Source organism: Galeopterus variegatus, unplaced genomic scaffold, assembly GCF_000696425.1.
Source record: "Galeopterus variegatus unplaced genomic scaffold, G_variegatus-3.0.2 Scaffold171, whole genome shotgun sequence".
Lineage (NCBI taxonomy): Eukaryota > Metazoa > Chordata > Mammalia > Dermoptera > Cynocephalidae > Galeopterus > Galeopterus variegatus.
The window spans coordinates 224,999-251,506 of NW_007726282.1; the positions used below are offsets into that span (position 1 = coordinate 224,999).

Here is a 26,508-nt window from a genome sequence, read left to right on the forward strand (position 1 = left end):
ACCTGTACTGTATCCAGCCCACGCGGGGTTCCTGGAGGAGGCCAGGGGTGGTGGCAGCCCAGGTCCAGGCAGGGTGGTCTGAGGACAGGTGATGCTGGCTCAGGTTGGAGTGGGGTAGAGGTGGGGGTGGTGCCGAGGGACAGGGTGGGGTTTCAGGGTGTGATCTATTTGAGCCCGCCCCCCAAAATGGCACCTTCTCCTTAACCTCACTGTCTCCAGTGGTGGCCACCACGCTGAAGAATGCCAACGCCTCCCTGGTGTACTCCTTCCTCTACAAGACAGTGGAGGTAGGTACTGGTCTCCCAAGGGCTGGCTGGTCTGTCTGTCCATGACTTTTTTTTTTTTTTTTTTGGTGGCTGGTCGGTATGGGGGCCCGAACCCTTGACTTTGGTGTTGTAGCACTGCATTCCAACCAACTGAGCTAACAGCCAACCCTTTCCACCTGTCTTGCCCACCTTTTTCAGGACCCATCTCTCCTAGGAAGCCTTCCCTGACCTTGCTGGGGCCTTCTCTGGGTTAACAGCTACCTGAGCTTTCCCCATCAAAGCCCCATCACTCTGTGCCTTATTAGCTGCTTATGAGATCATCTCTCCCTATAGCGCAGGGATCAAGGAAGCCTCTGAGAGAGTGAATGGCTCAGATCCCCACCAGAGAGCGTGGGATCCAATCCCAGCTACCCCACTTCCTGGCTGTGTAACCTTCAGCAAGTCACTCTTCTCTGTGCCTCTGAGCTAGGGTTTATAACAAGTCCTGTCCCAGGGTTGTTGTACAAATTAATCAAATTAATAGCCATAAAGGGCCTAGAACTGTGCTCAGTATAGAGTAATTGCTCAACAAAGGTTTAGTATTATCCTTAGCATTATTACAAATGTTACAATAATCATATGACAATTTATTGAGCACGTCTTATATGCCTTTCTCAGTGACTGAGAAAGTGCTTAGTAAGTACTTTTCAACAAACAAGCAATATTTATTGCTTTGCCTCCTGTTTGCCAGGCAAGGAGGGGACACAGCTATGGATGGGACAGGCACAGCCCTGACCCTCTTGGCTCACTGACATTAATCAAGGGAATGCAGTAATGTACTTGCAGAATTAAAAGGTTCTCTGCTGAGGTTATACTTACTCATTCCAAGAGTTCTTAACCTGGGACCCCCAGACTCCCAAGCACCTGTGGACAGAATTCAGGGCATCCATGAACTTGTACGCTCCTGCGTAATGGTGTTCCTTTGCCATCCTATACATTTTACTTTTTTTGATGGTTCGCCAGTACAGAGATCCAAACCCTTGACCTTGGTGTTATCAACACCACATTCTAACCAGTGCATATTTTATGCATTTACAAAACTTAGTGCATGGTGGGTCTATAAACATCAGGGATCCATGCCCCCTCCCTCCAAATGATTATAAGCCCTTTTCATTTATCCTTCCAGAAGTCTTCCCAGACCTTTCTGCCTCTAGGCTGCTTATGTTTCCTTAGGTATTGCACACAACATGTTGGATTATATTGATCTCTTTTCCTGTCCATTTCCCCCATTAGACTGTTCCATGAGGGCAGGGACTCTGTCTGCTTTTTCACCAGGTGCTCAATAATTGCTTGTTGACTGGCAGGGACTCTGTCTGCTTTTTCACCAGGTGCTCAATAATTGCTTGTTGACTGGCTGGCCCATGGCCACAGCCAAATCAATCACACACCTATGGGGGTGACTGTCTGTCCGTCCCCCCCCCTCCCCCCACCCCAGGTATTCTGCGAGTATTTCAAGGAGCTGGAGGAGGAGAGCATCCGCGACAACTTTGTCATTGTCTACGAGCTGCTGGACGAGCTCATGGATTTCGGGTTCCCACAGACCACGGACAGCAAGATCCTGCAGGAGTGAGTGGGCCACAGGGGCAGCCACAGGCCGGGCCACTGGTAGGAGGAATTTGGGGAGGGCCAGGGAGGTGTCCCTGGGTCCAGCTGCTCGTCCCCGCTGCCCTCCTGCCAGGTACATCACACAGCAAGGTAACAAGCTGGAGACCGGCAAGTCGCGGGTGCCGCCCACCGTCACGAACGCTGTGTCTTGGCGCTCCGAGGGCATCAAGTACAAGAAGAACGAGGTCTTCATTGATGTCATAGAATCTGTCAACTTGCTGGTGAGCCCACACACTTCCACATCACCCCCGCCACAGCCTGGGGGGCTGGAGATGGGACCCTATGCCTGTTGACCTCCCCGTGTGTACATCCTCAGGTCAATGTCAATGGCAGCGTCCTGCTGAGTGAGATCGTGGGCACCATCAAGCTCAAGGTGTTTCTGTCAGGAATGCCAGAGCTGCGGCTCGGCCTCAATGACCGCGTGCTCTTCGAGCTCACTGGCCGTAAGCGTCTGAGCCCCGTCCCCTCCAGTCCCCGCCCCATCTGGGGACCAGAGACTTGAGAGACTTGCAGCCTGTTCTGAAATCAGCGCTCTTCCGCCCTCTGCTGGTCAGGGGCAGTACTGCACCGGTAGCCGCTGGTTTTTGTTTTGTTTTTTTCTTTTTTGGGGGAATCCTTGACTTTGATGTTATCAGCACCGCAAAACATCACGCTCTAACTAGGCAGCCCTGGCTCATTATCGAGTGCCTGCTTTGTGAAGAAAAAGACACATCCTTGCCCTCATGGAGTTGACATTCTAGTGGGAGGAGGAGACAGAATAGCACCGTCTTTAAAAGTCTGATGGCAAAAGCCAGACTCCCCGGGTTCAGATCCTGAGTTCAGATCCCAACTCGGCTGCATCAGTTACTCATGTGCTCTGGGCCTCAGTTTTCTCATCTGTAAAATAGGGGTGATGGGAGTGGTGGCTGGGGAAAACGTGGGGATAGGGACCCTTCCCTGGCCCCCTAGGGTCACTCTGCACGCTCAACTCCGAGTTTCAGGAAGCAAGAACAAGTCGGTGGAGCTGGAGGACGTCAAATTCCACCAGTGTGTCCGTCTGTCGCGCTTTGACAACGACCGCACCATCTCCTTCATCCCTCCAGATGGCGACTTTGAGCTCATGTCCTACCGCCTCAGCACCCAGGTGAGACAAGATCAAGCCCCCTTGGGGTGGGGGCAGGGGCTGAGGGTTGACCCTAGAGTTTCTGAGAATTTCTCCCTTCCTCTGTGTGTAGGTCAAGCCGCTGATCTGGATTGAGTCTGTCATTGAGAAGTTTTCCCATAGCCGTGTGGAGATCATGGTCAAGGTGGGCCTTGAAGGAACACTTAACAACGCATGATCTGTCTCTTCCTACCCCATCACCTCTGACCTCTGAAAACAGATCCCTCATCCGCCCACCTCTCACCTCGCCACTGCTTCTGCCCCGGTCCAGCTCCATCCATCACTGTTCACCTGGACTAGAACAATCACCTTCCTGGTTCCCTGGCTCCCACCCTCGTCCCCCACAGTCTGTTCCCCAGAGGGTATCTGTGAAACCTGGGTCAGGTCACGACCCTCTGCCTAGAACCCTCCATGGCTCCCATCTCACCTAGGGTAAAAACCAGAGTATGGCCCGAGGCCCACAAGACCCTGCACAGTCTCCCCTGTGACCTCTCTGCCTCCACTTCCTCCTGCTGCCCCCTTCACTCACTCCTTTCCAACTATGCTGGCCTGTTTCTGGAGCACACCAAGCAAGGTCCTGCCTCAGGGCCTTTGCACTGGCTGTTCCAGCTCCTTGGATCACCGTGTCAACACCCACCCAGTTATCCACATGGTTCCTTCCTTATCTCCTTTGTTCTTTGCTTTTTTTTGATCACCGGTAAGGGGATCTTAACCCTTGACTTGGTGTTGTCAGCACCACGCTCAGCCAGTGAGCGAACCGGCCATCTGTCCATTCTTTTTTTTTTTTGGCTGCTGTCCATCTTCCACATCTGTCCATTCTTTTTTTTTTTTGGCTGCTGGTTGGTACAGGGATCTGAACCCGCGATCTTGGGGTGAAAAGGCTATACTCTAACCAACTGAACTAATAGCCAGCTCCCCACATCTGTCTGTTCTCTTGAATGGATTGTTTTCAGTTCTTGGCTGCTCCAGGTCATGTTGCCACGAATAGCCCCGTGTATGTCTCCTGGAGTTTGTAGTCAGCCCTCTTTTACAGAGGGGGAAACTGAGGCCCAGAGGGGTTAAGATAGAAGGAGCCCTATGTTGAGCTTTGATCCCCATGACTCAAGCATCTGTGTTTATAGGGACTGGCTGGTTAGTTCAGTTGGCTAGAGCGCCACCTTGTAACACCAAGGTTAAGGGTTCAGATCCTCATACCGGCCAACCACATATACAGAAAACGTCTGTGTTCGTAGACTTGACTTTGTTCCCTGGTCTCGGGGTCTCAGGGAGTTGGGTCACTAGGCCTTCAATGCTCCTCAGCGTTCCCATCTCTGCAGAAAATGAAAGGGGAAGGGGCCATTAAAGGGTCTGGAAACTTCCAGAAAGAGTGCCCCTCCACCCCAAGTTTGCCTCCAGGTGCTCTGCCCTGATCCACCTCCCAAACATCCCTCCCCAAATTAATAAATAATAACAATAATCATAACACTAGCCGCCACACGTGGAACACTTAGCACTCCTGTGTTAAAAGCTTGTTCCTTGTCATGCCGCAGTAGATATATAAATAATGTTATTAGCTTATTCATCGATTCGTAAGGAGGACCTGTGATGGTTGAGAATGCAGGCTCGGTGTGAATCCCTGCTGTGCCAGGTACCAGCTGTGCGACCTGGGCAAAGTGCTGTTTCTCTCTGTGCTTCAGTTTGCTCATCTGTACAATGGACCTTAGGAATGGATCCTACATTAGAGAGTTAGTAAGAGGGCTAAGTGCTTGGCACACGCCTGGCACATGGCAAGACTTGGTAAATGCCAGCTGGCAAACACAAACTCCTCTGTGATGGGCTGAAGGGAGTCTCTCATGGCTACGGACCCCAGCCCTACCACTTGTTGGTTGTGTGTCTTCCGGCAAATGCCTTAACTTCTCTGTGCCTTAGCTGCCTCATCTGTAAAATGGGCAGGATCGTGGTCCCCACCTCAAGGTTATTATGCAGGCCCTGGATGAGACGGCATATGGAAAGGACTTGGTGAATATTTGCAGAATGTGCAAGTAAATTCTTCACGCCCCATGCTCTCTCCCCTGACAGGCCAAGGGGCAATTTAAGAAGCAGTCAGTGGCCAACAGTGTGGAGATATCCGTGCCCGTACCCAGTGATGCTGACTCCCCGCGCTTCAAGACCAGCGTGGGCAGTGCCAAGTACGTGCCGGAGAAGAATGTCGTTATTTGGAGTATTAAATCCTTCCCGGTGAGCACTGGGGACAGGTGGGGGACCAAGGTGGGGGGGACTGGAACAATGCGGAGGCATGCCCAGGCTGCATGGGAGCCAGGCAGGGAATAAACCAGAGACCCTCATATGCAGGCACATGGTTACCCTTTGGGAGGGATAAAGAAGGAATCCAGGCCAGTCTATTGCACAGATAGGTAAACTGAGGCTCCATGATGGGAAATGGATTTAAATGCCCCAGCCCCCAAGGTCTTAAGGAAGTCAGCCCTCGGTTCAAATTCCTCACCCTTGCCTTTCTGACCTGGGTGGGCTTGGGAAACCCATTTCCCCTCATGGATGCCCAGTTTGCTGATATGTGAAATAGGGAGGATCGTGTCACCCATGTCCTTGGGCTGCTGGAAGATTTGGTCTGTCCCTGTCATCCGGGGGGTGAGGGGTGGTCATTGGGGCCTGAGAAACAGGAGATGGTAATTAGAAACCCCTGATGGGGGTTTGCAGTCAGAAGCCACCACCGAGTCTTAGCCAGGAACCTTTACTTTCTCGTCTGTGTAATGGGCTGAGAGGAGAGCTTGCTTGGGGGCTGCTGCGAGGGAGGGTTGGGGTGGGTGGGGCCCCCGTTGTGTCTGATGCCCCATGTGCTCGCAGGGGGGCAAGGAGTACCTGATGCGAGCCCACTTCGGCCTCCCCAGCGTGGAGAAGGAGGAGGTGGAGGGACGGCCCCCCATCGGGGTCAAGTTCGAGATCCCCTACTTCACCGTCTCCGGGATCCAGGTGAGGAGTGGGCAGGGAGGCTCCTGTCCTTGACCTCAGAGGGTTCCCTGCTCTCCTGTCCCTTGGCTCGAGTCACCTCAGTGCTGGCCTGTGTCACCATCCCTCCAAAGTCTTCCTTGTCCTCCCCCAGAGCCATGTTGCCTCTTCTGCTCTCAGCTGGGGTCCCCGTCCCTCCACCTCTCACTTGGACCTGTGTCACCTCGTCCCCCCCAAACCGTGTCATGTCTCTTCCCTTACACTGTGCCACCTTTTTCCTATTGTCCTGGATGACCTGCCCCCTACACCCTCTCACGCATGTCACCTCATTGCTTCCCAGCCTGTGCCATCTTCTTCCCCCAAGCTGTACATAAAAGCCCTTGGCCCAAGCCACCTCTCTCCTCCTGCCACCTCACTCCTGCAAGCCTGGGCTACCCCTTTTCATTCTGTTCCAGGTCCGGTACATGAAGATCATCGAGAAAAGCGGTTACCAGGCCCTACCCTGGGTGCGCTACATCACCCAGAGTGGTGGTAAGGAAGTCCGGCTCCCTTGGACAATGGGGACGGGCAGGTGGAGGGGGTGGGGACTCAGGTTTCTGATCACATCTGGCTCAGAAAACTCAACAGGCCTGGCTCCAGGCCTGCCCCTCCTGTCCTGCCACCCTGGGCTCAATTTATACATATCTTTAAAATGGGGGATTGGCTGACTGGTTAGCTCAGTTGGTTAGAGTGCAGCCTTGTAACACCAAGGTCAAGGGTTCAGTTCCCCATACTGGCCAGCTGCCAAAATAAAGTAGGGCACGTTGCCGGCTCTAGAGTGGTCATTCAGTTTGGGTAAGGGGCTGAATATGTAGCACCCCTACCTACTGCCTGGTAACCTGTTTGTTGCTATGGTTACAGTATCTGTGTTTAACCCCACCCTTAGCCTTGTTAAATACTCCCCAGGGCGATCCTGAGCGCTGGGGCAGGGGATGGATTTGGGGGAGCTGTCCCTCCTCCCTTTTCCCTTGCCTCTGAGATGATCCCTGCTGGCTGTTTCTCTGCAGATTATCAACTTCGTACCACCTAGAAGGGAGAAGTGGGGGCTTGAACGTGGGGCCTCCCTCTGCCCAGGCCCTGGCTGCAGATTTTAGAAAGGGAGGGAAGCTGGGGTGCGTGAGGGGCAGGCCCCTGACTTAGCAGTTTCTTGCTCCTAGCCCCCAGCCCCCTCCTCGCCTCTTCCTCTATCCATTGGCTGGGAGAGGTGGTCTTCCTGCCTCCCTCACTCTTGGGGCTTCTCCCCTTCCCCCGGTTTTATATGAAGAAATAGAAGAGGGGCTTGAAGCCCCCTCATGAGTGCCTTCTTGCAGTGACCTGCCTTAGGGGATGTCAGGAGCCCCTCATCCTTCATAGCTGCTGAGCCCAGAGGGCCCCGCTGGCCCATTCCTCTGTGTTTCAGATGTCATTAAAAAGATGAATCTAGCTGCTGTTATGTGGTTCTTGGCTGGGGACTGGAGATGCAAGGGACGTCCCTGAAGTGCTGGGATGGGAGTGGGCAACATGTTCATTGCTCACTTGGGCCAAGGTAATGGCCTCCACCCTATCCCCTGATCCTGCCTTCGCTGGCCCCCCACTCCCGAGTCTGTTCTCCTCATAGCTGCCAGAGGGCGCCAGTCAACTTCTAAGTCAGATCATGGCTCCTCCTGCTCAGAACCCTCTCCTGGTTCCCGTTTTGCCAAAGCCAAGTACTGACAGCAGCCCACAGGCCTCATCTGTACAATCCCACCTACCTGCCCTCAACTCCTCCCACTCTCCCCTCTGCACACCAGGCACGCTCCCACGTGAGGGACTTTGCATCTGCAGGGCCCTCTACCCGCCATGCCTTTCCACAGACACCCACATGGCGCCGTCCCTCACCTTCAGATCGCAAATCGAATGTCATCTCCTCAAGGAAGCCCTCCTTATTTCTACGGATTTCCTTTCCCAAGAGACTATTATTTATCCTGTTTTACCAGCTCCTTAGCAGTTACCACTCTGAATATATTTAATTATTTTCTCCTCCTGCCTTAGGTTGTAGGCGTCCCGCAGCAGGAGCCGCTTAGCTCGCTCTCCAGCTGGGCGCCTCCAGGAGGTGCTCAGTAAATCTTTGAATGAAGGCCCCTGTAGCCGCCTCGGGCCGCGACTCTCGCCTCCGAGTCTCGCTCATGTGGCAGCTGCAGGGTCAACCTTCCCTCCTCGCTAGGCTGTCTTTCTGAGCCCAGGAAGGGTGATTCCTTCTTCACCCACCCCACTTCCCCGTTTTATTTTCTTCATGGTGCTTAACGTTATCTAAAAGTATTTAGTTGCTCGAATGTGAGCTCACCGGCGCCCAGAACTGTCCCTGAACACAGTGGGCGAATGAATGAATGGTGGGACCTCAAGCTGGGCGGCCAGCCCTGCTTCCCTACCCCCAGGAGGCGCCGAGGTCCCGGAGCAGCCCGCGCTATCCTGTCTCTGACCTTTCTCCCCCGGATCAGTTAAACGGGCCCTCTTTCCCGCCCGCCCGGCTCATTTGAAAACCGAAAACCCCGCCATTGCCGGCGGCCCACCGGTCGCCGCTCCCTGGCCAATCAGGAGTGACACCGCCCACGTCGACGCTCGAAATCCCCCGGCAACGCGCAGCCATTGGCTGCGCAGACCCTGTGGGCGGGGCGCCGTGAGGTCGCGCGCCGGGCAACGCGGCTCGGCTACAGTGTAGCGAGTTTGGAAGGAAATAAATCGGCGGCGTCCGGGGGCGGGTCCGCGAGCGCGCTGGCTCCGCCCCCTGGAGGCCGACTCGGCGGCGGCGGCGGCGCAGGCTCAGAGCCGACCCCGCCCGTGGAGGAGGAGGGAGGGTGAGTCGGGGGAGACCCGGCCCCCAAGGGGCGGGCGCCGGGCAGGGCCCTGCGGGCCGCGGAGGGTTGGGCCGGGCTCCCAGCCCCTCACCGCTCCGCCGGCTGACAGGGGGAGGAGCCGGCTTGGGAGAGCGGGGGTCGCTCCGGAGCCCGGGACTGGCGAGCCGGCCCGGGAGTCTATCGCAGGCCCGGCGCACGGCGGCCGAGCCCCGGGAAGGTTGCCCCGCACTGACCGAGTGGGGGTGGGGCGGGGGGCTTCGCAGGCCGCCAGGTAGACATGCTGCTAGAGCAAGTCCGCGCCGGAGACCGGCTGAGTGGGGCCGCGGCCCGGGGCGACGTGCAGGAGGTGCGCCGCCTTCTTCACCGCGAGCTGGTGCACCCCGACGCCCTGAACCGCTTCGGCAAGACGGCGCTGCAGGTGAGGCCCTGCCAGCCCCGGGCAGGGGCGGGGGAACGGAGCGAGGACCGAGACCCCAGACCCCTTTTCTCCGGTCTTCTGGCTCCGGTGGTGACCCACTGGTTGCCCGTCCTCCTTTTCAGGGCTGATGTTGTTCCCCGAGATCCCCTTTCGTAGGTGGGTGGGGGATGAGGTTAGGTTGGGGGGAGGGGAGGGCTATCCCTCTTTGGAGGATTTGCTTTCCCTGGAAAGGTTCTTATTCTGTGGGTGGGTTCAGCTTCTTTGGATCCGGGTTTCATAGGGACGGCTCCGGTTTCTTGGGCTTTTATGTGGAGAGCCGATTTCTGGAAGGAAGGATTCATGTCTATGGGGGGTGGTCTCTGTTTTCTGGGAAGTTCTTTGAGAGGTTCCAGTTATTACTTGGTGGGGTGGGTCCTCATTCCGGGAGGCTGGCAGATTCTTGGTATAATTATGGGAGCCCCAATGGAGAAACAGTGTCAGATTGCATGAGGTCCCTATTCCCTGGGGGGCATTTCATAGGAGAATCCCATTCTTTTCTTTCTTTCTTTCTTTTTCTTTTTTTTTTTTTTAGAATCCTATTTCTTGAGGGTGGCTCAGGTACTGAGGGACATCTCCATTATGCATTTCATAGGAGAATCCCATTCTTTTCTTTCTTTCTTTCTTTTTCTTTCTTTTTTTTTTTAGAATCCTATTTCTTGAGGGTGGCTCAGGTACTGAGGGACATCTCCATTATATAGGAGGGGGATATTCGCTAGAGAAGGGGGTTTCAAATTTCCTGGGCCTCTTTTCCCTTGAGAGGATTGTTAACGTTTTGGGAGTCAGTTTTCAGTCTTATGGGGCTTATTTCCTGGAGGGGGCTTTATATTTCTTGGTGATTTCCTATATGGGAGGGTGTCTCTGGTTCCTTGAGGGAGGGTCTTAGGTTCCTTGAAAGTTTCCATGAGGGCTACTCTCTGGGGCAGTTTTCAGTCTTATGGGGCTTATTTCCTGGAGGGGGCTTTATATTTCTTGGTGATTTCCTATATGGGAGGGTGTCTGGTTCCTTGAGGGAGGGTCTTAGGTTCCTTGAAAGTTTCCATGAGGGCTACTCTCTGGGTTAGGGTCTCATTCTCAAAGGCATGACCAGCTTCTTGGGGGTCCATGGTCCCAGGAGAATTTGTTCCCTGGGGTCTCAAACAGCTCCCTGAAGGATTATGTTCCCTGGGGTTTCCCCATTCTCTAGGGGACCCCTTCTCTGATATTCTCTATTCCTGGAAGATCTCTCTGGATGATCCTTCTCTCTCCAGTAACTTCCTTTTCTGGACTCTCTCCCTTGGGGACCTCCTGATCCTCTGTCCCCACACAGGTCATGATGTTTGGCAGCACCACTGTTGCCCTGGAGCTGCTGAAGCAGGGTGCCAGCCCCAATGTCCAGGACGCTTCTGGTACCAGTCCAGTCCATGATGCAGCCCGCACTGGATTCCTGGACACCCTGAAGGCGTTAGTGGAGTATGGCGCTGATGTCAACGTGCCTGATGGCACTGGGGCACTTCCCATCCATCTGGCAGTGCAGGAAGGCCACACGGCTGTGGTCAGTTATCTGGCTGCTGAATGTGATCTCCATCACAGGGATGCCAGGGGGCTCACACCCCTGGAGCTGGCTCGGCAGAGAGGAGATCAGGACCTCATGGACATCCTGCAGGGGCACACAGTGGCCCCGCTGTGACCTGGGGCTGTCCTGTCCAGCAAGAGAACCCCACTGGGTTATATTTCAGAAGAGGAGAGAAGAAACACTTTCTCTCCTCGCTCCTCCTGCCCACTGCCGAAGGGGGGAGGAGCACCAGTTTGTGGCTTATTGGTGTTGATTTCTGGGGTGTGTGTGTTTGGGGGATGTTTCTCATTTGTTTTTCTCACCCCTTTTGGCATGTTGGACAGAGAAGGTCTCCTGCAGGCAACAGCCACCTAAACGGTTTATTTTCCTCTGGGCCCGTCTGCTGGGGCAGCAGACAAGACCCGAGGGCAGAGCGTTTAAAGCCCCAGCCCGAGTGAGGTCATCGCCTCCAGGGTTCCTGGAACCTGGCGACCTTGGCCGGCTGTGCTGAGAGAGAGATCTGAAGTGTCGCACTGCTTCGGGCATGGGAGAGGGCGGGAGAGTTCCAAATCAATAAAAGGGTAGCATGAGTTCATTCATATTTTGATGGAAGCTTGTTTTCCAGTCTTGTACAGCGATTAAAAAAAAAAAAAGATTCTATTTATTAAACTTTATTGAGAAAATTGTGTGATAATTTAATGTTTTTACCCATTAAATTAAGACTTGTGCATGATCACAGTGTGGGTGGCTTCTGATTTGTGAGTCTGAAATGGGGAGTCGCGCGTCCAGGATGTCGGTCGGGATGAGCACAGGGATCTCAGATCGTGGCTGCTGTGGGGGAGGGGAGAGAGTAGTAATTCCCAGGGCGCCAGGGTGAGAGAATTGGGTGGGGCAGCGGTTTGCGCTGTCGGAACGGAAAGGAGACAGGAAACCGCGAGTGGAGAAAGGGCCCCCAGATGTCAGCTGTGTGCCCGGAGCCCAGGGGATAGGGAGGGCGGGCGGTGGCCGCGGCCTTCCCCGCAGAGGCGTGACCCATGGGCGGGGACTGCGGTAACAAGGCGAACGAGATCCCGGAAAAGCCAGGGGCGGGGTTCGGCGCGGCCCGCCCCCTGTAAAGCTGTTGGTGGGCGTGACCAAGGATGGCCCCGCCCCGTCCGGGCGCCCTCCACGCGCATGCGCACTGGGCCGCAGAGCCGCCATGCCGGAGCCGCGCAGGTCTTCCCCGCTGCGGGTGAACGCGGCTTTCGCGGCGCGGTACGGCCGCTACCGGGAGCGCGAAGAGCTGCAGCGGCGTGAGTGCGGGGCGCATGCGCTCAGGGCGCCGGGGCATGCAGGGCCGCGGAGGATTGGGGGTAGATCTGGTCCCCTAGGCTGATCTGTGAGGGATCCCGTATGTGTCCCGCAGTGAAGGATCGCTACGGGGACCGGGACAGCGGCAGCGACTCCAGTTCCGAGACTGACTCCAGCGACGAGCACGTGGTGCACTTCCCCGCCCTGTCCCGGACGTGCCAGGCGTCCAAGCCCCCCATCGCATCCCGACCCCGACCACAGGGAGCGTCTAATCCCCAATCCCATGAGGGACAGACAACGCCCTCCCTATCCCCAGGGGTGGCCAAATCCTCCCATTTCACTCCCCCTCCACGGATCCACTGGCCCACCCTTATGTGTGGTGCGACCCCTTTGTCCCCCAGGAGTCCCCCTTCCTCATCCCCAAGAGTGTAACTATTTTACAGTGTACCATTCCCTGTGCCACATGGGGCGCCCAACATCTGTCATCAGCCCTGATCTTCCGGTCCCGCTGTGCAGCTCAGCTCCTCCTCTGTCCCCCGTGTCCCCTCTCTGCCTACCTGTCCTGATATCACTCCCTTGTCTTCCCCAGGAAGTACTCTCCCCTTGCCCCCTACCTTCCTCTGCCCATATGCTGTACAGACCTGTGGCCCCCCCTGCACACCCCCAAGAGAGCTCCTCTCCCACCTCCTGCTATCTGATACCCCCTGCCTTTCCCCAGAAGGATGCCCCCTTCTCTTTAATGTATGCCCATCCTCCACACTAATCCCCACATCCTCTCAGCCCCCCTGCTCCTCCCATACTCCCCATCACCAGCTCCCACTAGAGTTCTTACTACATCCCTTCTGAAGTCTCCCCACCCCTTTTCCTGTTCTAGGAGTTTGACCCCCAGGAGGAGCGTGACTTTTACAGGACACTGTCCTTGTTGAAGAAGAAGGATCCCTGCATTTATCAGAAAGATGCCACCTTCTATCAGAGAACAGGTCTGCGGCTGCTTCTCCCTGAGCCTCACCTTCGCCATGCCTTATCAGTTGTCATGGGTACTGAATGGATCGTTTCAGGACAAAAGTGTTAGCAGCGCATCTTAGATTATTGCCTGGTGAAAGTGTTATTGACAGCTATGTGCTTGGCACTGTCCAAAGCACGAATTGCTGAGAGTGATCCCAACCCCACCAGATGATAGCAAGTAGGATACCTGTTTTGCAGCTAGGAATTGGTGGATTTGGGACTGGAAACTGGTCCTGCCCTGTAGGATTCTCTGCCACGGGAAGGGGAGAGGTTGTGGGTGATGGCAAGTGTCTTCTGGCGGGCCCACAGCATCATCTGACAGTGACAGTGAGGAGGAGCTGGCAGCCTTGGAGAAGCAGCAGAAAGTGCGGCCCATGTACTTGAAGGACTATGAGAGGAAGGTTATCTTGGAGAAGGAAGGGTAAGCTGTGCCCGCTACCCTGTGTCCCCAGCCTTCCCAGGGTAGGCAGACCGTGGTGTCTTCTTAGGGGCAGAGGTGGAAAAAAGTTGGCATCTCACCAAAATCAAGGGAACCCCTGAAAGCAGTAGCCTCAGTGCCCCACTACATACACACCCGAGGCCCGCCCAGCTGGTGCTGGGACCATGGGCCCTGGAAATGTATTCTGAAGCCCCATCCTTCCCTGAACAGCAAATACATCGATGAGGAGAACTCTGATGAGGAAACTTCGGATCAGAGACTCCAGGTGGGTGGGGTGGAGGCTGGGAGGGGGGCCAAGGGGCCCAGGCCTGGCCTGAGGCCTATGTCTCCCTATCCTCTACAGCAAACCTCGTCGCAGAGTTATGTGGAAGAACAGAAGCAGCTCAAAGACAGGTGAGCCTTGGCCTGGGTGAGTGGCCAGATGAATGGTAGTTGAGGCTCAGGGGTTGAATGGGCCTGGGATCTAGTCAGACTCTGTCCCTCGCTCCCTTCATGCCTCAGTTTTCCTCATCTGGTTAATCATGTCACAGCACTGCTCTGAGCTTGTCAAAAGGAGCGCTCAGGGCTTAGTAAGTAGGTTAATCTCAGGCTGGTGAGCAGAGGCCAGCCTACCTGTCCTGAGGCCTGTTTTCTCATGAGGGCAGCTTCCGGGTGTTCGTGGAGGACAGTACAGATGAGGACAGCACTGGAGAAGGTGGCTCTGGGTTGCTGCAGAAACGTGCTAAAAGCAGGGAGGAGAAGGTGGGTGCTGGGGTCTGGCTGGGCTACTGGGGCTAGAGGTGGTGGTGGCTGGGGCTCCTGCAGACCCTCGGGCTTCTTCCTCCAGGCCCAGGAGGAGGCTGACTACGTGGAGTGGCTGAAGGGACAGAAGGACATTCAGAACCCCGAGTCCCTGAAGGAACTGGTCAGTTCTCACATATAGTTGCTGATGGACTAAACTGCCTGTTCCGCCTCCATCCAACCTTTTTCCAGAAAGTGACCCTCGAGGTGTGCCCATCTCTGGGCCTCAGTTTCCGTATCTGTAAAATAGGGATGATCCCACCTACTTCATAAGCTGGCTGTGAAGTTTCAGTTACTTAAGTCCATTTGGTGCCCATGCCTGCCCTTGTTCTTTGTCCCCAAGTCTGTGACCTGGGCCCCATTACCCCCACACCCCCAGACCCATCTCAAGGAATATTGGAACAATCCAGACCTCGACGAAGGGGAGCGATTCCTGCGGGATTATATCCTCAACAAACGCTATGAGGAGGAGGGAGATGAGGATGAAGAGGAGGAGGAGGAAGAGGAGGAGGAAGGGTGAGCCACCATGTCTCCCGGGACCTGTGTCTCCCACCCCTTCCTAAGATATTCTCAGCCAGCGCTGGCCAAAAGGCAGAGGCCACCGTGTGTTTATTTTTCTCACGTGGGGGTAGCAGAGTTAATCTTCTGTGAAGAAGAGATACAGAATGTGAGCTCTGGAGACAGATGGCATTAGTTCAAATGCTGGCCCTGCCGCTAGACCTCCATGCCTCAGTTTCCCTACCTGCAAAATGGGGATAATGGCAGCACGCACCTTGTATGGTTCTTATGAGGATTAAATGAGTTCATGCAGGGCTGGCCGGTTTTCTTGAGTGGTTAGAGTGTGGTGTTATAACACCAAAGTCACAGGTTTGGATCCCTGCACCAGCCAGACGCCAAAAAAAAAAAAAAAGTGTCAATACATCTGGCACCCAGGCATGCAGGAATGGGTGGCCCAACCTAACTGGGCTGGCCCCCCAGCTCACATCATCTTGTCCTTCAGGGTCCCCGGTCCACCAGTCCAGCTGGCTGTGGATGACTCCTCGGACGAGGGGGAGCTGTTTTTGAAGAAGCAGGAGGACTTTGAGCACAAGTACAACTTCCGCTTTGAGGAGCCAGACTCAGCATTGGTGTGTGGCTACGGCCAGGTTTGGGAGGACCCGGCCCCTGAGGTCCAGGGCCAGAGAGCCTTAAGTCATCTGTGTGGCCCTTCTGGGCACCTCTGTTGCCCCCAGGTCAAGACCTACCCTCGAAGTATCACGTCCTCTGTGCGCCGCAAGGACGAGCGCAGGAAGGAGAAAAGGGAAGAGACTCAGGAGCGAAAGAAGAGGGTGAGTGTGGGGGTGGTTTGCTGGGGGAGGAGGGCACCCAGCCCCCCCAGAAAGCCCACACCCTCCCTCTGCCCTGACCTGCTGCCTGCAGGAGAAAGCCAAGAAGCAGGAGGAGCTGAAGCAGCTGAAGAACCTGAAGAGGAAGGAGATTCTGGCCAAGCTGGAGAAGCTTCGGCAGGTCACTGGCAATGAGACACTGGGCTTTGAAGAACGGGACCTGGAGGATGACTTTGACCCTGCCCGGCACGACCAGCTCATGCAGGTGCAGCCTCTTGCCTTGGCTCAGCCATGACACTGAATCCTCAAGAATATGGCTCTGGAATCAGGTCATTTCCTGACTGTGTAGCCTCAGAAAAGTGACTTGACCTCTCTAAGCCTCTTTCCCTGTCTGTAAAGTAGGTCTAACTAGCATCTACCTCAGAGCTGTTGTACAGAAAGATTGAGAGGTATATATATATATAAAAGTTTAGTTGGTAAGTGCTCAAGGAACAGTGGTTACTGCATTTCCTTTAAATTCATTTTTCGAGCTGTTAATATTTATTGTATTGGGGAGAACATAGCATGAGGCCAAAGAAGCAGGAGGTGAGGGATGTATGGAAGCAGCAGTGGGCACTGCAAGAGCCCCAGGTGGGCCAGGTGAAAACTGGATTGGTGGGTGCTATGTATTGGTGTTTAGCCTTCACTTCCTAGGAGCTGCTCAGTTCTGAGCTTTGGTTTCTCAACAGAATGGAGGTAGTTGCTCTCTCAGAGAGGTTGTAAGAATGCAGCAAGATACAGCCCACAGATGGGCATATAGTAGGTGCATAATAAATAACATGGTTCACAGTGTTTGCCTTTGCCAGGCCTCCACTGGATGCTGGGTTTCCAGTAGGGGCCCAAGACAGTTTCACCCTTCTTGGAACTCGTGGAGTGGTGGGAACCAGTTTAACATTTATTGAACACCTACTGCATGCCATACACCAGGCAGCACAGAGGTCCCTGCCCTCCTAGGGCTCTTTGTCTGTGACAGGCACATAACTGTATGGTTACAACCCATAGGGATCGGGGTGGTGATGGGGACATGCAGGGGGAGATGGGATCATAGAGGAGTCCCCTGATGGGCTTTGACAGCTGTGGTGGCAAGGGGATAGGACAGGCAGCTGAGGTAAGACTTAAGGCCTGAGTAGCAATTAGGTGGTCAGAGAATGGACACACAGGGTCCCTCTGCATCTAGGGGCTAGATCCTGGGAGGGCACTGGGGAGCCATGCAAGGTGCAGGAGTAAAACAGTTGGGGGAGGAGGGGCGCTGGCATCTTGGGGGCTCACCCCGGCCCTGATCTGCAGAAATGCTTCGGGGATGAGTACTACGGTACCATGGAAGAGGAGAAGCCACAATTTGAGGAAGAGGAGGGGCTTGAAGGTGAGCTCAGCCAGGGCACCAGGCAGTGTTGGGGGGGAGGGGTGCCCTGAGGTGCTGCCCTGAGCCCACCTGTCTGTCCTCTGGAAACAGATGACTGGAACTGGGACACGTGGAATGGGCTGGAACAGGATGCAGCCTGGGGGCAGCAAGAGCTGCACTGTGAGGACCCCGACTTCAACGTAGGTGTCACAGGTGGGGGGTCCGGGGGACCCTAAGGGATGGCCAGACCTGACCCATGCATCTCGGCAGATGGACGCTGACTACGACCCCAGCCAGCAGCGCAAGAAAAAGCGCGAGACACCCCCGACTGGCAAGAAGCAGCGCAGGTCACCCTTTGCTGCCGCCGTGGGGCAGGAAAAGCCTGTATTCGACCCTGGTGAGGCCCGGGCGGGCGGACGGGCAGCTGGGGGTCTTTGCCTGGCACACCCCGGCAGCCTGGCTGTCTCCCGTGTAGGGGACAAGACATTCGAGGAATACCTGGATGAGTATTACCGCCTAGACTACGAGGACGTCATTGATGACCTGCCTTGTCGTTTCAAATACCGCACCGTGGTGCCCTGTGACTTCGGGCTCAGCACTGAGGAGGTGGGGACCCGGGCAGGCAGGGGACATGTTGGGGCGGTGCACCCACTGTGCAAGAGAGAGCAGAGAGCTGACCTGAGCCCTGGTCTCTATTACCCGAAGATGCCACAACATACAACTTGTGTCCTTATCTTGAAACTGGTAGTAATAACAGTGCTAATGACGACAGCACTAATGATATTTCCTACCTCAAAGGGATTCCGTAAGGTGGGGCTTGAAACAGTGCCTTACCCGTAGCATGTCCCCGTAAATACCACTTTTAATCTTATTACTGTATCTCAGCAGCAGGGTGGCCGTTCAGACTTGGTGGGCTCCAGAACCAGATGGCCCAGGTTCAAATCCTGGCCCAGACATTCACCAGCTGTGTGACCTTGGACAAGAGATTTAACCACCTGTACTGCAGTTTCCCCTTCTGTAAAATGGGACTTATAACAGCCTCCACCTCCTGGCTGTGGAGCTTCTAAAACAAAATTAACTTGTGTATGGTTCTTTGGCATCTGGCAGGTCAAGAGCGCCCACGGTCCCTTAGTGATGGTGGCTGTGGGTGCTTGATTATTAATGGCCAGTAAAACTAGCCAATGTTTATTGAGCTTATACCATCCACACTCACTTAATCCTCCTGATGGCCTTCCAGTAGGTTCAGAGGGGGTGTCCATCGCATAAATGAGGAAACTGATGTCTACAGGTTGGGAAGCTGGGTCTCATCTGTAATTAGTAGAGACCCCTGCCCTATTCTGAGGCTTTGGACATAAGAGCTGCAGGGTCTTTGGGATCCACCTGGAATCTGCAATCAGCCAACTTCCTGGCTGTGTGACCTACTGCAAGGATTCCCTCTCTGAGCCTCAGTTTACCCATCTGATGCCCCACAGCCTCAGAGATGTTCTTTTGCCATCTGGGTGGTACTAACATTGCCCTATTTCGACTGATGACATGACTAAGGCTCAGAGAGAGTTAGGGTACTCCCATTCCCTGGGGCCTCATGCAGTGGATCCCCACTCTCCCTTCCTTGCAGATCCTCGCTGCGGACGACAAGGAGCTGAACCGGTGGTGCTCCCTGAAGAAGACCTGCATGTACAGGTGACAGGGCAGGACGAGGCTGGTGCCTGGGAAGAGGGATGGGCAGGCAAGCATGAGCACCTCCTAGAGCACCCAATGACAGGTGTGTCCACCGGGTGCCTGCAGGTCAGAGCAGGAGGAACTGCGGGACAAGAGGGCATACAGCCAGAAGGCCCAGAACACGTGGAAAAAGAGGCAGATCTTCAAGTCCCTCTGCCCAGAGGAGTAAGCGTTACTGGCTGGGGGGAGGCTGGTGAGGAGTCCTCCAGGCCTGGGGTTTCAGTCTTGCACTGGTCAGCTGTCTGTTGTATGACCCTGGGAATGGGGCTTCAAATCCTGGCTGGGCTGTTAGCTCTGTGACCTTGGGCAAGTTGCTACCCCTCTCTGGGCCTGTTTCTCATATATAAGATTGAGATAAAGGTGGTTCATATTTCATCAGGTCGTTAAGGGTTGTGACTTAATTTGTGTAAAGTGCTTAAAATATAGTAAAAGCCCTATAGTTTTAGATATTATTGTGATTGTTATTTCCCAGTCTGTTAAGCAAGACGAAGCTCACAGAGTTGATTTAAAGCTAAAATGAGTTAGGCCGGCCCGTGGCTCACTCGGTAGAGTGTGGTGCTGATAACACCAAGGCCACGGGTTCGGATCCTATATAGGGATGGCCGGTTTGCTCACTGGCTGAGCCTGGTGCTGACAACACCAAGCCAAGGGTTGAGATCCCCTTACCGGTCATCTTTTTTTAAAAAAAAAAAAAAAAAAAAAAAAAGCTAAAATGAGTTAATTTATGTGAATAGCTTAGTATAGGCCCAGGCACAAATATCAGAATTATCAGCATCACAATCCAGCCTTGAGGTTCAGCAGGAAAACCTTGGCTTTGGTTAAATTTAGCAGAGTTTAATTAAAATAAACAAACCAGCCTTGGCTTTGGCCTCAGACCTGGGTTTGAACCCCTGGCAGGCCCCGAATCGCTGTTTCTGCCTATCTGCCTCCTTTCGTCATCTGTAAAATGGGGCACTTATGCTCAGGAACAGGCCTAATCGTCACCAGCCTGAGCTGAGCCCTGACTTTTCTCCCTTAGGACAGATATGCCCATGGAAGCCACAGGGAAGCCACAGAGCACCAAAGCTGGCCCACAGGGGCAGCTGCCAGTGCCTGATGGGGCCTGCAGGAAGCGGCCCCACCCTCAGAGCCCCCCAGCACAGGAAGAAAAGGTCCCTGTGTCACCCACTGAGAAGACAGCCCCACAGAAGCGGAGGAGGGGCAAGAAAGCACGGGTGCTGGGCCCCACGGTGACGCTCGGCGGACGCGAGTTCAGCCGCCAGAGACTGCAGGCCTTTGGACTCAACCCCAAACGGCTGCACTTCCGTCAGCTGGGCCGGCAACGAAGAAAGCGGCAGGGGCCAAAGAGCGGCCCCTGAGCACAAGGGAGCAGGCAGGGGCCCCAGGGCTCCTTCCTCAAACCAAGCCCCTGGATGTACCCCTCCTGCCGACAGTAGTGTATCCATCTGCTATATAGAACCTCCTATCTACCTGCAAGCAAGGGAGTCTTCCCATCTTACAGATGTGGAAACTGAGGCTGACATAACTATTTTCCCCATGTGACTTAGAAACCTCATTTGAGGCACCTCCTGGACCCCACATCTTGTTAGAACACTGAGGCCAACCATGGCCACGTTTAAGTCAGACAGCTTTATTTGCCCCTCAGTGGCTGCAGTTCCCCCAGGACAGGGGCTTCGGGACCAATGAGGGGCCCGGACAGTCCAGTGCAAACTACAGTACTTGAGTTGGGCCCTGAGTGGTGCCTGGGAGTCCTCCCTCCCTCCCTGCCCTGCAAGGAAGGGAGGCTGGCATGCGGGCTCTGTACCGGTTGAATGGGCTCCCAGACTGGTCACAGCTGGGCTTGGTGAGAGGGTGAGAACAGGAAATCCCAACACCGCCAGAGTTCAAGCTCCCACACCCAACATGACATAAATAAAAAAATAAATAGTGTTGCATCTTTTCCCCTATCCCCTCCCTTTATAAAAACACAAAGTCCTCGGAGCTCGGGCGTTTGGCCTTGAGGAGCCGCCCAGTGCGAGGGAGCCTCAGCGCTGGCTGGGAGAGCTGGGAGCAGAGGTCATCCAGGCTGTGGTCCTGAGCGTGGCCCTCGGCCAGGGTGAACATGGGGTACCGCTCCATGGCTGAGGAGGAGCTGAGGACCTGGCAGGAGGAGGGAGAGCATGGCTCAGCCCCAAACACAGTAATCATCACTTATGGACTATCCTAGTAGGGTGTGGACACGTTACCCACCTTTCCAAGCAAGGCCTCCACCCGGGCCAGCCAACCAGCACCTTCTACCCCCTGGCCGCAGTGATTGGCTCAGTGGTGAGCACGTGACCCAGCCCAGCCAATGAATGAGAGCCCAGGGGTTTTTGCTGCAATTACTACAAAAGTAGAGCTCCCACTCCAATGAACTGGGAGGGTAAATACCCAGAGGGGCTGGCAGCCATCTCTTGTCCCCACAAGGGTAAAGCCCTGATAGAACAGCAGAATCAAGAGACAGGGAAGGGTCTTGCCACTTAAGGCCCTATATACAGTTGTCCCCAAGGCACCAATGCCCCAGACTTTTCAGTTCAGTGCTCTTTTTTTGCTGTAATCTGTTAGAGCTGGGCTTTTGTTGCCATGCGCAGAACAATTTTGACTGAACAGCCTGCCTTGGCATCCCCTCAGGTTCTCAGAGGTGGACGTTGACTACAGCATTTTCCAGATTACAACACCCACCCTGGAAGCAGCACCCCTAGGTCTGCTGGACTCAAGGCCTCTGTTCCTCTTTCAACCCCAACCCTGCCCTTGCCGCCCCCGCCCCCTCAACATTCCTTTTGCTCACCCTGGTCAGCTCTGAGCACAGGGTCTCAAACTCCTTCCTGTCTCCTGCATAGAACCCCACAGTACAACTTGGGTCCATCTTGGTGAAGGCCATCTTGCGGGGCGAAGTGCAGTGGAAGGACTGAGGCAGACAGACAAGGGGGGCTCAGGGGGCCCAGCCCCTTCCCCATGCCTCCACCCCACCCTGGAGACCCCAGCTCACCTCTAGGGGGAAGTCAGCCTGGCTGACGTCCACAGTGGGCTGGCAGTAGTGGGGGTCCAGGTAGAGCAGGAAGTCATCTGTGGGGGGGACAGGCATCAGCAGGGGCAGGGCAGGGGATGGTGGGGCGGGGTGGGGGGGGCCTACCCTGGTAGCCGATGAAGTACAGTGAGTGGCGTGGCCTGCCCCCCATGATGCCCAAGCACAGCTCTGAACGCAGGAGCTCCTGAGGGAAGAGAGTGGGCGGAGCTGAGGCAGGTGCTGTCGGGCAGCCACTCAACAAACACTTAGCAAACGCCTACTGTGTGCTGGGCCCAGTGATCAAGATGGACAAAACGGCTACTGTGTGCTAGGGCAGCAGTTATCAAGACAGACAAAAGCCCTGCCCTCGCAGAGCTGCCATTCTAGCATGGAAGGCGAGCAGGTAACAAAATGAGTGAATGAATTATCTCGTGTCATAAGGTGATAACATGGAAAAGAATAAAGGAGGGAATGCTGCTTTGTGACTTTCAATAGAGGAGTCAGGAAAAGCCTCACTGAGAAGTGACATTTCAGCAGAGACCAAGGGAGCTGTGTGCATCTCAGGGGAAAGGGCGCTCCAAGCGGTGGGAACAGCACGTGCAAAGGCCCTGAGGCAGGAGTGCTCAGCGACAGCCAGGAGCTACTTGTAGCAGGAGCAGTGAGGTGGTGAGTGGGGGGAGATGAGGTTGAGGTGGTGATGGGGACAAATGGGCCTTGTGGGCCATGGGAGAACTTTGGCTTTTATTTTGAGTGCAAACACAGCGTGTTTCTTTCCAGTCTCAGGGCTTCTATCTCGCTGCTCCTTTTACCTGGAGCACTTCTCCACCAGCTTCTCATTTGCCTCTGGGCTGGGGAGGGGCTTTCTTAGGCTCTGTACCCACCCTCATCTGCCCTTCATTGTGTTAGTTTTTTCCCGTAAGAGTCCAAATTGTGGGCTGGCCAGTTAGCTCGTTTGGAAGAGTGTGGTGCTGGTAATACCAAGGCCATGGGTTCAAATCCCTATATAGGCCAGCTGCCAGAAAAGAACAAAAGAGTCCGAATTATAACATCTATTTGGTTACAGATCATTCTCCCCATTAGAATGTCCGCTTCCAGTGGGCACATTCAGAATTTTCTCTGTTCTGTTTGTCACCTCTGAATCCCCAGCAGCAGGGACAGTGAGTGGCACATACTAGGGCTTCCAGGGTCTCCATGACTATTGAATAAAAAATGAAGGGATGATGGGAGCATAAACAGCAGCCCTAGCACAAACTGAAACGTCTGGAGGGTTCCCGGGTGGAGGTGCCCTAGAATCTGGCTGAACCTACCTTCACGCAGGGCACATACACAGGGTTGAGAGTCTCGCCACCAAGTCGCACAGGCACCAGGATGACCACAGACTTCCATTCGGCTGTGGGGTCTGGCCTGGCCACCAGGCGTGCCACATCTTCCTTGTACACTGGAGGGACAGGCCAGCAGCAGGTCACCTTTGTGCCCACCCAAAATGGGGCCCTCTAACCCCAGGGGCCCAACCTCACTGGTGCAACCTCTTGGTGGGCAACACTGTCATCATCAGTGAAGATTTTTCCAATGTCCCCTACGTTTTCCGAGACAATCCCAGAATCTCCAGGCAGGCGTGGACATCCCCATTTCACAGACAGGACAACTGAGGCCCTGAGAGACCAAGAGCATAAAACCAAGAAGGGGCAGAGACCCTTGTCCAGAGCCTGAAGCTCCTCCCCAGTCTCAGGCCTGACCTCCTCTGTGACTCGGTGCCTTGGTTTGCGAACATGAAAATGGGAACACTGAGTACTCTGCCCCCAAACTGAATGTCCCTGTGTGTACGTCCCTCCTCCCCGAGTCCTACTTGCCTGTCCCCACTCTCCTGCCTCCCCTTGCTGCTACAAAAGCCCCTTTCCTGACTCCCAGAGAAGTAGATTCAATGCTTTTTGGAGACACGATTCACTGAAAATCGAACCTGTCCCAAACACCTAGAATTCTGCATAAAAATTTACAGGTTTTGTAGACTCCCTGATGTTAACCCATTGAGGCTCCCATTAAGACCTTTCTTAGGAGGTTGGAGGGTAGTGAGGAATACTAATAATAATAGCAGCTAATAGTTATTGAATGTTTATTATGTTAAGTGAGTGTTTAACTTGTATTTTTTTTCCTGGCGGCTGGCCAGAAAGGGGATTCGAACTCTTGGCCTTGGTGTTATCAGCACCTCGCTCTCCCGATTGAGCTAACCGGCCAGCCCTTACTTGTATTACTGACTCATTTAATTCCCATGGCAACCCTATGAGGCAGAAGAGACCAGACCTTTGTACATGTTAGAATTGTTTGTAGAGTAAGAGGGAATGAGACCTGAGAGAAGGAGGCCGGGAGAAGCCTCTGAGGTTTCCTCTCCTGGTTCTAGAAAGAGAGGCAGAGGGGAGGGATCCTGTGCACCTCCCACCATGTCATCCTTGACTTTCCAAGTGTCCCTCTGTCCCAGAACTGTTTCAACCTCTGAGTAAGGCGGGTCCAAAGAGGCAGCAGAGGGCCAGCCCGTGGCTCACTCGGTAGAGTGCGGTGCTGATAACACCAAGGCCCCGGGTTCGGATCCCATATAGGGATGGCCGGTTCGCTCACTGGCTGAGCGTGGTGCTGACAACACCAAGTCGAGGGTTAAGATCCCCTTACCGGTCATCTTTTTAAAAAAAAAAAAAAAAAAAAAAAAAACAAAGAGGCAGCAGAGACAATGATTGGCTCAGGATGAGACCCCGTGACTTTGGCTCCCAGTCCCGTACCTGTGCAGTCCTGAGAAACATACACCACCAGGCGGGTGACCTCTGAGCAGCTCTCCACAGCTTTCCTGGGGGCAGGACGGAAGGCTGAGTTCCTGGGGGTCACCCAGTGGCTCCCGTGTTCCCTGCAGCGGCCCTCACCTGAGGATGTGTGCCACCAGTGATGGCCCGTACCAGTCCCCCGCCTTCTTGCCTGAGCTCTGCCCAAGCTCCACCAGCCGGTGTAAGCCGAAGGGGGCCCGGGGGTGGTCGGCGAACCAGGAAACAATCTGCCGGTGCCGACGATCGTGCTCCAGCTCTGGGGCACCCTGAGCCCAGCGTGGGGGCATCCAGCGAGCAGGCCCACGGTACCAGCTGGGAGAGGTCGGCCCTGGAAACTCAGGGGGTCCCAGGCTGGGGCCCTCTGTCCATGTCCAGTCTAGAGAGGACAGAGTACATAGTCAAACAGTACTAATGTATGTGTGTGTGTGTCTGGGGGGCACACATACACAGGCTTTACACACTGTTCTAATGCTCCTGAGAAGACCACTTGTAACCACTGTTTTCACAATTCTGAAACATAACTCTCACTCCCCACCCGAAACTTTTTTTTTTGTGGTGTTTAGCTGCTATTTAAATGTTATTTAAACTCTCAGCGTAAGCTGGCCAGTTGTTAGCTCAGTTGGTTGAGTGTTATGTCCCTATCACCAAGGTCAAGGGTTTGGATCCCGGAACAAGCCAGCGGCCAAAATAAATAAATGCATAAATGAACAAACAAGCTCTTAGTCTGCAAACAATTCCAACACTGCTGACGTGTGGCTGGCGGTGTACTCCTAGTGCACCCTTCCCCCACCCCAGCACAGCTCACCTCTGGAAAGGAAATGTAACAGCAGACCCTGGGCCAGCATCATCTGGCCACTACGTAACATGCATCCCCAGCCACAGTCCGAGGTCAGACAGCCCCCAGCGAGGGGCGGGAAGTCCCGGCGGTACGTGAGCCACAGGCGGGACACGAAGTCCCGCTGGAAACGCTGGATGTCACCTATAAGAGCCGACCTATCAGCTGCCACCAGGGACACCCCAGGGGGACTCCCCCAACCCTGGTCCTGATGACCAGCTCACCCTCGCTCTCAAAACGGTAGCGGCGGCCGCAGAGGTGGATGCTGGAGATCTTGCTAAAGCTGGTCCGGCTTCTGACTGTCCAGCCTGGGGAGGTGTAGGGCAGTGGCCAGTGAGATGGAGCACGTGCTCGACAGCAACAGTGCTTCCATCACCCCATCTGTGAAATGGGCACTATCCTAGCTCCTGCCTCTGGGTGGCTCTGGGGAATCCGTGCAGTATTGCTCTAAGACGGAGGTGGGGGGCCTGGTGACAGCCATATGAGTGACCACCATTAATTCAGGATGAATTAAGGCAGTTCTGACTGCACCTATTTTGTAGAGGGGAAAAAACGGAGGAGCCTGGAAGCCAAGGAGCTAGCCCAAGGTCAAACGGGGAGCGGGCGAGGCTTGAGAACATTCCCCGCAGGACCTGCCTCAGGTCCACCCTGGGCCGGGCAGGGCGGGGAACCCACAGGTGACTCACAGGAGAGGAACAAATGGTGGAATGATCGGCACGGGGGTCTGGTTCTCCTTGACACTCCGCCCCCACCTCCAAGCCCCCCTCCTCACCGTACTTGACATTGTTCCAGGCCGTCAGGAACTTGGCCTTAAACTTGTCCACTTCGTCCGGCTCACCAGGGGCTGCCCCAAGCGAGCCAAGAGCGGGGCCGCTGGCTCCGGAGGGCCCCAGGCCGTTGGGGTCCGGGACTCGGGGTCCCCGCGGCCGGCGGCTCTCGGGCCGGCGCGCGTCCTCCGGGCTCCCGCTCCGGTACTGCGAGGCGGCCGGCGACACCGAGTTCATGGACGCACCGGAAGGGCGGACCGAGGGCCCGGGGCCAGTGGGGGCTGCGGCCGCCGAGCCCCAG

The 26,508-nt window shown here is 55.0% G+C and overlaps 4 protein-coding genes across 5 annotated transcripts in view; 3 read left to right on the forward strand and 1 right to left on the reverse strand.

The window, feature by feature from the left end:
- AP1M2 (adaptor-related protein complex 1, mu 2 subunit) overlaps window positions 1–7,455 on the forward strand; it is an 11,919-nt gene extending 4,464 nt beyond the window's left edge. The window contains exons 2-11 of the mRNA XM_008563207.1: window positions 220–287; window positions 1,741–1,871; window positions 1,984–2,131; window positions 2,227–2,353; window positions 2,891–3,033; window positions 3,125–3,196; window positions 5,110–5,268; window positions 5,893–6,018; window positions 6,450–6,525; window positions 7,041–7,455. Of these exons, the coding sequence (XP_008561429.1) occupies window positions 220–287; window positions 1,741–1,871; window positions 1,984–2,131; window positions 2,227–2,353; window positions 2,891–3,033; window positions 3,125–3,196; window positions 5,110–5,268; window positions 5,893–6,018; window positions 6,450–6,525; window positions 7,041–7,063 (1,073 nt within the window). The 3' untranslated portion in view covers window positions 7,064–7,455. The remainder of the gene's footprint in view (window positions 1–219; window positions 288–1,740; window positions 1,872–1,983; window positions 2,132–2,226; window positions 2,354–2,890; window positions 3,034–3,124; window positions 3,197–5,109; window positions 5,269–5,892; window positions 6,019–6,449; window positions 6,526–7,040) is intronic.
- A 1,363-nt stretch (window positions 7,456–8,818) lies between these two features.
- On the forward strand, window positions 8,819–11,567 carry CDKN2D (cyclin-dependent kinase inhibitor 2D (p19, inhibits CDK4)). 2 transcript variants are annotated; one of them, XM_008563077.1, is made up of 3 exons: window positions 8,819–8,846; window positions 9,110–9,264; window positions 10,610–11,567. In XM_008563077.1, exons 2-3 carry the CDS (start codon window positions 9,124–9,126, stop codon window positions 10,967–10,969), a joined length of 501 nt encoding a protein of 166 aa, XP_008561299.1. In that variant the 5' UTR covers window positions 8,819–8,846; window positions 9,110–9,123; the 3' UTR covers window positions 10,970–11,567. The 2 variants fall into 2 exon arrangements, with proteins under 2 accessions (XP_008561299.1, XP_008561291.1); XM_008563069.1 differs by lacking the exon at window positions 8,819–8,846 and having other exon boundaries at window positions 9,033–9,264.
- A 452-nt stretch (window positions 11,568–12,019) lies between these two features.
- Window positions 12,020–20,712, forward strand: KRI1 (KRI1 homolog (S. cerevisiae)). The gene is given in 19 exon segments (XM_008563062.1): window positions 12,020–12,126; window positions 12,240–12,313; window positions 12,999–13,104; window positions 13,439–13,550; window positions 13,779–13,833; window positions 13,912–13,961; window positions 14,213–14,309; window positions 14,395–14,472; window positions 14,728–14,864; window positions 15,349–15,475; window positions 15,581–15,676; window positions 15,768–15,938; window positions 17,000–17,075; window positions 17,166–17,254; window positions 17,325–17,451; window positions 17,530–17,660; window positions 18,670–18,734; window positions 18,840–18,938; window positions 19,792–20,712. Coding segments are annotated over 19 exon segments (2,202 nt in total). The 5' UTR covers window positions 12,020–12,032; the 3' UTR covers window positions 20,210–20,712.
- On the reverse strand, window positions 20,384–26,501 carry ATG4D (autophagy related 4D, cysteine peptidase). The gene is made up of 10 exons (XM_008563055.1): window positions 26,213–26,501; window positions 25,665–25,748; window positions 25,411–25,584; window positions 24,705–24,981; window positions 24,567–24,631; window positions 23,106–23,236; window positions 21,925–22,003; window positions 21,781–21,857; window positions 21,580–21,699; window positions 20,384–20,912 (listed from the first exon to the last, which is right to left on the reverse strand). Exons 1-10 carry the CDS (start codon window positions 26,442–26,444, stop codon window positions 20,730–20,732), a joined length of 1,422 nt encoding a protein of 473 aa, XP_008561277.1. The 5' UTR covers window positions 26,445–26,501; the 3' UTR covers window positions 20,384–20,729.
- Between the last annotated feature and the right edge of the window lie 7 nt (window positions 26,502–26,508).

Excerpts from the sequence above, each read along its gene's own strand:
- ATG4D (XM_008563055.1), bottom strand. The coding sequence starts at position 26,444 with ATGAACTCGGTGTCGCCGGCCGCCTCGCAGTACCGGAGCGGGAGCCCG. Across the intron at positions 24,632-24,704 it reads CTGGTGGCACACATCCTCAG|GAAAGCTGTGGAGAGCTGCT; the intron begins GTGAGGGCCGCT and ends TCCTGCCCCCAG. Across the intron at positions 23,237-24,566 it reads TGTTTCTCAGGACTGCACAG|TGTACAAGGAAGATGTGGCA; the intron begins GTACGGGACTGG and ends CTGTCCCTCCAG.
- CDKN2D (XM_008563077.1), top strand. The coding sequence starts at position 9,124 with ATGCTGCTAGAGCAAGTCCGCGCCGGAGACCGGCTGAGTGGGGCCGCG. Across the intron at positions 9,265-10,609 it reads TCGGCAAGACGGCGCTGCAG|GTCATGATGTTTGGCAGCAC; the intron begins GTGAGGCCCTGC and ends GTCCCCACACAG.